The 11,384-nt window shown below is 47.5% G+C and overlaps 1 protein-coding gene across 1 annotated transcript in view; it reads left to right on the top strand.

The window, feature by feature from the left end:
* RBM20 (RNA binding motif protein 20) overlaps positions 1 to 9,108 on the top strand; it is a 194,563-nt gene extending 185,455 nt beyond the window's left edge. Inside the window, exons 13-14 of the mRNA XM_025397142.1 lie at positions 687 to 808; positions 5,513 to 9,108. Of these exons, the coding sequence (XP_025252927.1) occupies positions 687 to 808; positions 5,513 to 5,623 (233 nt within the window). The 3' untranslated portion in view covers positions 5,624 to 9,108. The remainder of the gene's footprint in view (positions 1 to 686; positions 809 to 5,512) is intronic.
* Positions 9,109 to 11,384: the final 2,276 nt, after the last annotated feature.

An 11,384-nucleotide genomic window follows, 5' to 3' on the forward strand; every position in this document is an offset into this window, starting at 1 on the left:
TAATAAATCACAAATGAAATGCTAATTGATGGTTCAGATATAAAGACTGGAGGAAGTGGGAAAGTGTTAATGATATACAATTGCATGAAAAAAAGAGGACAGAGAATTGTAATTAGGGTATGACTAAAACGGTCCCACAAAAAGAGGCCTACATATAGGTTAATCATGTGGAGGAAAATATTTGGATTGGAGTGACTCTGGGTGATTTTTTCCTTCTGTTTATTTACTTTTTTTCTGTAAAGAACATAATTCTAAAATAAACAAAAATGAGAGAATTCTTCGAGAGTCCTGGTCACAGCAGCTGCAGAGAGAGGTACAGTGTGGAGAATGAAATCCAACAAGTGAAATATCAGAAATACCAGAAATCATCTTTTTTGTTCTTGGAAGGAGGCTGATAGTAGGAGAACAGGCCAGTGGCAGGCCGTGGAATGGCTAAGTGCTTACGACACTGCCAAGTCCATCCCTTATATTCACAACCACCTGTGAATGGAGTGGGTGTGAGTCTCTTTGTGACTGTTCTGCAAATGAGGAAACTGAGGCTTGGAGAAGCTTGTTAACAGCCAAGGTCAACAGCAAGTGTTGGGTGGAGCTCGTGGCTCCCATTTCTACCTGATGGCTGCCAGGACACAGGGGCCTGCCTCCCACGCCATCCTAACCCTGTCTGTCTATCCCCCATCCTTCCCCAGGGGTGGAGTTCGTGGTTCCCAGGACTGGCTTTTATTGCAAGCTGTGTGGGCTGTTCTACACGAGTGAGGAGACAGCAAAGATGAGCCACTGCCGCAGTGCTGTCCACTACAGGAACTTACAGGTAACCATCCACCCTCCTTGCCCAGCATGCCAGGGGCTCCTCAGTCTCCATAACCAGGCCAGGTGTCTGGGGTCCTCGGCCTTGCTTGCCTCTGAGTCTAGCTCCCACCTGCAAGGCCTACTCCAGGCCACAGGTTACTTACCATTCCCCAAGCACACCAAGCTGTTTCCTGCTTCTGTGTCTGTCTCCTTCCACTACTCGGAGAACTCCTGATCTTCCCATAGACTTGATTCCATCAGGCTGCTCTCCACATGGTGGCTACCTCCCATGTTGCTCCTAGCACATGTCTCTACTTTAGTACTTAAAACATCCTGTTTGGATTGGCTTTGGCAATATCCGCCTCTCCCTCTATACTGTGAGTAACTCAAGTTAGGCCAGTGTTCCTCCGGCCTGTGACTGGGGCTGACCCCTTCCCACAAGACTCGAATGTTCCAGTTTTTCTCTGTTTCTGTTCCCCTATGCAGGTATCCCTGCTTCCTAGAATAAAAAACCACTGCTTTGTTCTTTTTAGCTGTTCATCCATACAGCAAATACTTACCACAGGCATGCTAGGTACCAGACACTATTCTAGGGACTGGGGATACTGTAACAACAACAGTAAAGTGGACAAAATCCCTGTTCTCATGGAGTTTTCATCCTAATGTAGGTGACAAGCAATAAATAAAATAAATGGTATAGTATGTTAAAAGACGACATATAAAAAATACTGTATACACCGTATTTCACCCAGTCTAAGGTGCCATCATTTGTAAGGCACCATTATTTTTTCGTACCAACTAGAAAAAAAAATGTTGCAAATCAAGTGATGAGACTCCACCAACTGTAAAATGCATTTTTATTTCAGAGATATTAATGTGTGAAAAAAATGTGTCTTAAGATCAATGAAATATGGTAATATATTCTATAATATACACCTAATTAATATGTAATATATTAGAATGTGGTTTTCATGATTAACTTCTGGCATGGGCTAGGTTTTGATAGCTTAACAGAAGACATGGTATATCAGATGGCCAGGGGTAAGTATCTCAAGACACCTGCTGTTTTTACTACAAGGAATCACACTAGTTATTTGAACTACAAGGCTTTGACTCAAGGAGTCCTCACAGTGGCTGTGCCCAAATCCCAGGCTAGGCATTACTATTATCATTAAATTGTTTAAAAGTGACTGATTTAGCCGTTCTTAACCAGGGACATGATCCAGACTCATCTGAACAGTATTTCTAAAATACAGGTACTAAGTTAGATATTTAGTAAAATTTGGAGGTGGAAGGCAGGTTGCAGGAAGATGTAATTTAAGAAAGTTCTCCAAAAGATTCAAATGTGCATGCCTAGTTAAAACAACAACAACAACAACAACAACAAAACAACAACAAAAACTCAGATATGGGCCAACTTTCTTGTTTAATGATTGAGAAAATTGAGGCCCAGAGAAGCTATGTAATTTGTCCAAGGCCACGCAGATAGTGAGTTACTGGGCCTAGGATCAAATCGCCTGATTCAGAATCACTTTAGTCTTTTCACTCTACTATACTTGTCTTGGAAACTGAGACCCAGAATGTCATGGCCTGGGTCACCATCTGCAGAGGACTCTCATAGGCTATGCCCAAACTCAGGTCATTTAAGCCTTTTGATTTCCGTCTGGAGAGCAGCTGCTCTGTGCTGAGGCAGCCACAGGGCCTGTGGCCCAGGGCTAGGCCTCTCCAGGGGCAAGGCAAGAAAGGCCTGACTTGGCCAGAGCAGGAGGGTCAGACTGGGTCCCACAAAGCCAGCTGAGGGAAGTCATCTAGCTTGAAGACATAATCATCCCTTTTCCCGACAAGATGAAACCTACACAATGGCAAGGATGGAAGGGGTCTTGTAAATCATCTGGTCCTGATTTTCCCAAACCTTTGTCTTTGTACCAGCTGGCATCTTTTTGAAATACAGCTTTCTGGGCCAGGCACAGTGGCTCACGCCTGTAATCCCAGCACTTTGGGAGGCCGAGGTGGGTGAATCACGAGGTCAGGAGTTTGAGACCAGCCTGACCAACATTGTGAAACCCCGTCTCTACTAAAAATACAAAAATTAGCTGGGCGTGGTGGCGCGTGCCTGTAATCCAGGCTACTCAGGAGGCTGAGGCAGAAGAATCACTTGAACCTGGGAGGTGGAGCTTGCAGTAAGCTGAGATCGCACCACTGCACTCCAACCTGGGCAACAGAGTGAGACTCTGTCTCAAAAAAAAAAAAAAAAAAAAAAAAGAAATGCAGCTTCCTGGATCTCACCCTACACTTGTTTTCTCTAGGGCTGGGCCTGAGAGTCTGTATTGTAGACCATCCTTATGTCAGGCTCTGCTATGTTGGCGTGAGAACCTTTTCTCTCATCCAGCATTTGCAGTGGTATTGTGCAGCCCTTCAGGGGGCCACACAGTTCAAGGTCACCTTGGAAGTCAGGAAGAGTTCAGACTTGCCAGGGCCTCTAATTCTAATTCATGTATGTTTCCCAGGGCAGTGGACTGCACTGTGTTCTGAGCCTCTGGGCCACACCCCCAGGCAGATTCCCCTCCCCGCAGCAGGCCAGAGCCATTCTTGTGGCCTTGGGGTACATTGGGGTAGACACTGGCTAAGCCCCTCGTGCCAGCCAGCAGCAGTGCAGCTTTACCTGGTGCACCGGCTGGGGAGCTGGGAGTTTCCACCACAGGCTTCCCAGGTAGGATTTCTGTCAGTGGCTTTGACAGAATGCCTCCGTCCACACAGTCTCCCCCACCCCAAGCAGCAGGTGATGACTGACACTTGAATCAGGCAACTTTTAAACTTAACACAACTGAGGGGCCTTGAGTTGAGGACCAGAGATTGCTCCTAAAGGCAGGAAGCAGGTTGAAGGAGCCTCTGTTCTCTCTGAGCAGCCTGTGCTGTGCCCCACGGCTGGTCACGGCTCTGCAAGAACCCACCCAGAGTGATTCAGAACAACAGGTGGAGCCAGCGCTCGATAGGAAAACTAGATACCTGCTTGGCTCCAGGCCCTGGAGCAGAACGTGTCCATGTACTGGACACTCATTCACTTGCCTTCCTCAGCACATGGTTTACCCTCCCTGAGCCAAGGCAGAGGAGAACCCAGGCCCTCCATCAGCAGCTTTGCCTGCTGCCACCCACCATTTGCTCTTCTCCCAGTCAGGCTGCACCCATTTCTGGAAGCCAACTGCAGTCTCTTCTATGGAGAGAGCAGGCAGACCTGGTCATCTCACACACACCCTGTCATCTGACCCTCAAACCATCCCAGAAGGGAGGGTGAGGACAACTGTTCCTCCCATTTAGCAGATTAGTAGTCTGAGGCTGGGAGAAGAGGAGTGGCTTTCTCCAACTCATATGGCTGGTGCTGTGCTAATAAGAAAAGCCCACATGACTGAGTGTTTATTCTGTGTCAAACGCTGCGCTGAACGCCTTGTGTTGCCTCTCTTCAACTTCACAGCAACCTTATGCGGTAGTTACTGTTATTTCCCTCCCTTCACAGATGTCAGAGATATTTGATAACTTGCCTGCTGAGGGCTAGGATTTGAACCCAGGTCATCTGACTTCAAAGTGCACACACTTAACCACCGTACTGGTCTGCACCCTTCGGTCTCCTAATCCAGTGCTCTTTGCCTTTTCCTTGCTGCCCTGTCAGAGAACCCCAGCTGGGGCCTCAAACCTGTCCTAGTCTGCCTCATTGTGTTGACTCCAGATAGCCCAAGAAAGGCCCGACCTGGCTCACAGTGTTGGTCCGAGGCCAGTCACAGCAGTGAGTGTTCTGGGTTCATGCAGAGGCAGCCCTCAGCGATGGAACAGACAGGCCCATTTTCAAATCTGCCAAAAGACCTCCAAGGCTCCCCACCCACTAGCCTGCCCTGACAGGAAACAGGTTGTTAAGAGTCTCAAATGTCAGGCCGTGGTGCTGTTTTGCACAGCTGCCATAGGCCAGCGCTCATTTACCCTGCCTTCCAGCTTCCCTCCCTCTGCCTTTTAGGCATAGATATGTTGCCTAGAGCTTGGGTTGTTTCTGGAAAACAGAGTTGTTTTGGGAGTTAAATGAGCTTATTTAAGTCAAGCAGTTAGAACAGCACTTCACACTAGATAAGGGCTTTGGAAGTGTTTGCTATTATAGCTCTACTTTCTACTCTCTTTCTCTTTCTTTCTTCTTTGTTTCTTTTTTTTTTTTCTTTTTTTTTTTTTTAGACAGAGTTTCGCTCTAGTTACCCAGGCTGGAGTGCAATGGCGTGATCTCGGTTCACAGCAACCTCTGCTTCCCAGGTTCAAGCGATTCTCCTGCCTCAGCCTCCTGAGTAGCTGGGATTACAGGCATGCACCACCACACCCAGCTAATTTTTTGTATTTTTAGTAGAGATGGGGTTTCTCCATGTTGGTCAGGCTGGTCTCAACTCCCGACCTCAGGTGATCCACCCGCCTCGGCCTCCCAAATTGCTGGGATTACAGGTGTGAGACACCCACACCCAGCCTGTACTTTCTACTTTTTCTACAGGAGACATGTATTACTTGTAAGCTAACATAATGAGGTACTTAGCATAAGTTCTGTAGCCCTAGGGGGGATCTATGAACCAGGAAGAGGGTAAACCCCACAGCTGGGCACAGATGCCAGGAGAGGGATGATCGAGGCATGTCCCCTCCTCTCCTCTCCTTCTAGGTCCCTACTAATGTGTCCCTTCCTCCACTTCCCCTCTTCTTTCCACAGAAATATTTGTCCCAGCTGGCCGAGGAGGGCCTCAAGGAGACGGAGGGGGCAGGTAGCCCGAGGCCGGAGGACAGTGGAATCGTGCCGCGATTCGAAAGGAAAAAGCTCTGATGCTTCTGCTTCTACTGCTGCTGCAAGGTTGGAAAGGAGAGCTTGCGGAAGCGGGGCCTTCCTGATTCTGGGGACAGGACTAAAGCCTGAGAGGAAGGAAATCCAAGCAGGGCACATTGCTTGCGTTTGTTCCCAGAGACTCAGTGAAATGCCCATGAAATGTCTCCAGGAGCCAAGTCACCCAGGTGTGTCCAGCCCACTGAGGGTCACCAACTCTCTCCCTGTTGACTCTTGTTTCTCTCAAACCATCTTTCAATTTGTTTTTCTCTCTTTTCCTCTTGTTCTCTCTCTCCCTCTCTCCTTATGTGCCAAGAATCATTTCCTTTTCACAAAACCCAACTTCTCAGGGATTTTCACGGTGTTTAAATTCTTGATAGGATCTAATACGTCAGGCCTGGCTGAGTCACGCAAGGAAAAGGTTTAATGGAAACTCCTGGGTCCGGCGAACCCCTGCAGTGAGTCTACAGCAGTATCTCTGTCTGGTGTCCCGTGTATCCCCTGCGTTGGGGAGCTGAGTCGGGTCTGCAGTCCCGGTGAGGGGACATCACGGACAATCTGTTGGCAGAGCTGGGAGGGACTTCATTAACCTCTTCCTCCAGCTGGGCCACCCTTTTGAAAAGCCCCTGTTTTTAATAACTCTTTCATCCTGTCAGTTCTTCTAGAAGTCTGCCAGACTTATGCCTTAAAGTAAAATAAAATGAATTTTAGAGAAGATGAAAAGAGCCCTTCATTGTGGAAGCTCTGATAAGTTTCCTCCAAACTTACTTCCCTCCTCTTGATTTCAGGAGATGTCAGGGTTTGTTCTATTCTGGACAATGAATTTGGTACAAATTCACTATAATTAAAAATAAAAACAGAAGCATCTTCCTCCAGCTAAAGCAGCAGTTGGCGTGGGTTTAGGTGGAATGCTGGCCTTTCTGCAATGTGTAGCATTGGCTTGAGACACAGTTCCAGGCTGTGGAAAACAGAGTTGTTTTGGGGGTTAAATGAGCTTATTTAAGTCAAGGAAACATCATCTGTCCTTCACTCAGCCGTGGTGCCTGCACTCTGGGGTACAACCTCCTCTCAATGGGATGGTTTTTAAATGGCCCCCCAGTTGGGGGAAAAGCTAAGGAAAGAGAAGGCTGCAGAGCCAAAGAGTGGCATTGAAGTTTGCTGGGTGTCTGTAGGTGGACCCTTTCCAGCTGGGCAGATAGTTGAGGGCTCCTTGGGTTTGACTGCCTGTGCAGACTTTGATACCAAAATGTTATGAAAAGTCCTGATTCCCACTGCTCTTTCTGGTACTGGAGGGTAGGTACCTTGAGGCTGTGGGGTCTGTAGTCTGATATTCCATTGAAAGGGTATGGGATAAAGGTGCTGGGGGAAATGAGGCTCGGCCACAGCCATAGAGAGGCCCTCGGGCAGGTAAGAAGTGGGGCGTGGAGCTGTTTTCCTGAGCTGAGATACTCTCCTGAAAGCACCCTTCATCATAGCTTAGCCCAGGAAAAATAAAACAAGGAAGACAGGTCACTCTCCCCTAGGCAGTTCCTGTTGTTTCATTCCTGACCTTGGGCAGGCAGACTGAGAAGGGACTGTGTAGGGTTTTGTTTTGTTTTGTTTTCATTTTCCTTTTTATGGCATGTGAGATCATACTGCACATTCTGTCCTCTGTACTAATAGAGGAAGGGCAGAGAGATTAGTTCAAGGCTGACATTTTATATCAGGTAACTGAGGCACACAAAGGGAACAAATGAAGAACATAAAATGATCAGTGTAAACCTGAAAGCATGCAGTCATTGGCAAGGGACATACTCATGGGAGCTGGTGAGAGAGAACAGTTAAGGCAAGCACCAGGTGAAAGCAGACCAGCTTGAACAGGTGTGATGCGGAGAGGTTGGAAGAAGCAAGAAACCTGAACTCATCATCATCATCAGACTATTAAATAAAATTTATAGGAGGCTGTTGGTTTGAACTGAGCTCCTGCACTAGGCCCAACAGACCAAAACAAAAGGGAGTCACTCATGTTAAAGTTCTGTCTTCCAAGAAATCAGGAGAGAGAGAGAGAGAAAGAGAATAGCCAAATCCCCAAACAGGCCAGTTTTAACCAGCATGATGAAGTGTCCTTGGTTTTAACCTTTATAAGGAAAGCAACTTTGAGATGACCAGTCTGGTTTTTGTTCTTTGTGTCTGCTTTCCTCAGCCCTTTTCTGTCTATAAAGCCAACCTCCTCCGCTCAGCTCCTGGGAACACTCATTCTATTTTATAGAATGACATGTTGCCCAATTCTAGAATCAAAAATAAAAGCCAGCTAAGATCTTTAAAGTAAATTTGTTGTAATTTTATCTTTTGAGAAGACCGTATGGGGGCTGCTGAAAAGTTGGTATCTCAAATAAAGTCTGAAGATCGTGGCTCAGCCCAGATTGTTCCCCTAGAACTCCACAGGTTTGAACCTGGCATTCTGGACACCAGCTCTGCCTCCTCCATTTCTCAGAAAACCTTTGATCTTGTGTGTCTTTCTTGCCACTGAAGGGAATTCTGGGGGCAGTTCTTTGGCCTTCTTGCTGAACTTTGCTGGAAATAGCATACAATTTTTATCGGAGGCTAGAACTGTACATTATCAGAGAGACTGGACACTTTATCCCCTAGCAAAGTGGGAGCAGACTTCACCAGCTCATTCTGCTCCACCCCTGCCTTCCCCCACCCCCCATCCCCAGCAGCATTTCCGGAAATCCAGATGGTCGTGTAGTGTTATGGCTCCCATGTGATAGACTGGCCTTCATATTGGAAAGCTAGGGAGGGCCCCTGGGAGGGAAAGAGATAAGGCACTATCTGCATTCAATCAGAACCTTCAGTTTAAGAGTCTATACTTGTGTACATATGTATTTATTTTTATTTATTTTTATACAATTCCATTGGCATGGTCCTTCACTGACCCTATGATTTGCACTTTTTATTCCTACGTGTGCCACACACAATGCAGTATTAAAGGCAACCAGGAAAATATTGATTTGTTTTTAAAAGCTTTTTTTCAGTGTTTTGTCAGCCATTTCAAAGTGTCTCCCAGAAAAGGATGCTGAAGAGCAATTGCTACCTTGAGCAACAGATTCATATTTACCCCAGGTTAATATAACAAAAGGCCTGTATAATTTTCTTTTCATTGTTAACACCCAAAATAGCATCTATCTATACAGTATCCCCAAAGAATTTGGAAAATTTGATGGTGTGAGCAGCAGCCATTAGTATCAGGGTTTCCCATTCTTGGACAGTCTGAGGCTGTGACCTGTTAGATAATTAGATTATACTTGAACTGGACCAGAGTTTGTTTTTTGAATTTATGAGAAAAACAAAAACACTAAGTTAATTTAAGTTTGAACTTGTAAAGTATTGAAATTCGTTGAGTGTCCTATAAATTGTCACGACTTTTCCTGATCTGTATAACTGACTGCAAAGTGTTTGTTTTTACAAAAGAGAAAAGATTTTTAATAAAGAGAATTTGAAAGCTGTGAGTGAGTGACTCTGTGTCATGCAGGGGTCCCTGGCATTTGGCTGGGGAAGGCTCACCAAGCAGAAAGGCTGACATTTGGTCCCTTTGAATTATGAATTATTTTCAAGGGTTGAACAGAAAGGACAAAACAGGTTTTCTTAGGGCTCCAGTTAGGCTACCAGAGAGGAACAGATTCTCAGGGGTGATCCTTGGAGGATGAGTCTGACTAGGTGGGGGCTGCTGGCCTTTTGGAGGCTCAGATATGAACATTTCTTGGCCTCTTATAAACTCCTAGCTTTGCTACCCAGTGTCCCGCACCAGGGTTAGGCCATTTCTGGCAGTTCCATCCCCTGTGAAGATGAATATCTGGTGGTCAGTGCTGCAGTGGAAATAGCAGGCCCAAGCAGAGGCCTGGCCCTGCCCCTGTTAGCCCATGACTTCCTAAGGCCCGCTTCCTTGGGTGTAAAAGAAGATAAGAATATTAATCGCTCTGGGTGCGGTGGCTCCCAGCACTTTGGGAGGCCGAGGTGGGTGGATCATGAAGTCAGGAGATTGAGACCATCCTGGCCAGCACGGTGAAAACCCATCTCTACTAAAAATACAAACATTAGCCGGGCGTGGTGGTGTGCACCTGTAGTCCCAGCTACTCAGGAGGCTGAGGCAGGAGAAGGGCTTGAACCCAGTAGGCGGGGGTTGCAGTGAGCCGGGATCGCGCCACCGCACTCCAGCCTGGGTGACAGAGCAAGACTTCCGTCTCAAAAAACAAAAAAGAATGTGAATCGCCTCCCAGGGTTGTTTCAGGGTTAAGATAATTGCTGGTGGAAGCACTTGGTGTGCTGCAGATCACCAAATCTTGTTTGTTTTTGCAATCTGGACAGCAGCCCTCCAAATTTCAGGAGTTCTTAAGTTGTTTCTCAACCGTTTATTCTAGCAAAACAATGCCAGTCTTCTGGGACCGGTTGGCCAGTCCTTTGAATGGCCCGGAACCTTCTCTGGGCCCTTCCCTTTTGTTGGCAGTGCTCCTGAGTCAACAGGGAGGGGCTGGGCAGCCTGGACCCAGAGGGCAAAGTGAGGGGGCCGCCTGCAATTCCTGGGAGCAGATTGCAGGTCTGAGGAAAGTTCCTGCTGAACCTGTTGCTGTCTGCACCCCACCCCCACCTCCTGTAGTCATCCCTGGACCAAGCTCAGGCCTCCAGTTTCCAACCAGGAGGGGTAGGGAAACCTCCTTTTCTGCAACTGCTATCTATGTCCCAGATGGTCAAAGCAGTGAATGGGCTTAGACTGGTTCTGTTGCCCTAAGTTCAGGATCCAGGATGCTTGGGGGTACCCCTGGTGCCTAGTCCTAGCTTGTTGTTCTACGTGGCACAACTCTAGAGAGGGCGTCCACATTGTATCCTATAGGATAGCACCCCCTGGAGTTGTGCAATGCAGATACCCAGCCAGGGACACCCCCTTCCCTCGAGTTGCAGTTGTTCACCCAAGCCCGGGTGTTCCCATTTGCTCTCTAATATCTCTGTGGGCCCTAGAGCCTGATTCTGAGCCAGTCCACCGAGCTGGACCACTGCCACTCAGACCTGCTCCCTGTATCATACCTATCCCCAGGGATCAACTCCAGGCTGCCCCTGCCTGACTCTGCCACAGCCTAGACACTGGGTTCACTCCTCATAATGCCTTACTAGGTCAGGGCACTTGGATACTAACCTTGTTTGCTTTTCTTTGTTTGTTTATTCGAGACAGGCTCTCACTCTGTCACCCAGAATGGAGGGCAGTGACGCACGATCTCAGCTTGCTATGGCCTCTATTTCCTGGACCCAAGCCATCCTCCTGCCTCAGCCTCCCTAGTAGCTGGGACTACAGACATGTGCCACCACATCTGGCTAATTTTTTTGTAGCGATAGGGTTTCACCATGTTGCCCAGGCTAGTTTCAAACTGCTGGGCTCAAGCAATCTGCCTACCTCAGCCTCCCAAAATGTTGGGATTACAGGCATGAACCACCGAACCTGGCAACAGCAACTGTTAACTACCCTCTTAGGCAGTGGTTGGACATCTGGGCTCAACCCTGTAGACTCCCCGTTCTCTTTTCCCACCATGACGATCCTACAAGGGTGCCTATCCTGAGTGAAATTCCAAGCATGTTAGAGAAGGATGGCCCAAGAGACCTCCAAGTCTCTGCTTTTATAAGTGAGAAAACAGGCCCAGAGAAGAGACATGACTTGTTTGAGGCAACACAGCTTATTGGTATAGGACCAAGACTAGAATCCAGATCCCCTGAGTAGTTTTGCTGGGGCTACTTGGAG

This window comes from Theropithecus gelada, chromosome 9, assembly GCF_003255815.1.
Source record: "Theropithecus gelada isolate Dixy chromosome 9, Tgel_1.0, whole genome shotgun sequence".
Classification (NCBI taxonomy): Eukaryota; Metazoa; Chordata; class Mammalia; order Primates; family Cercopithecidae; genus Theropithecus; species Theropithecus gelada.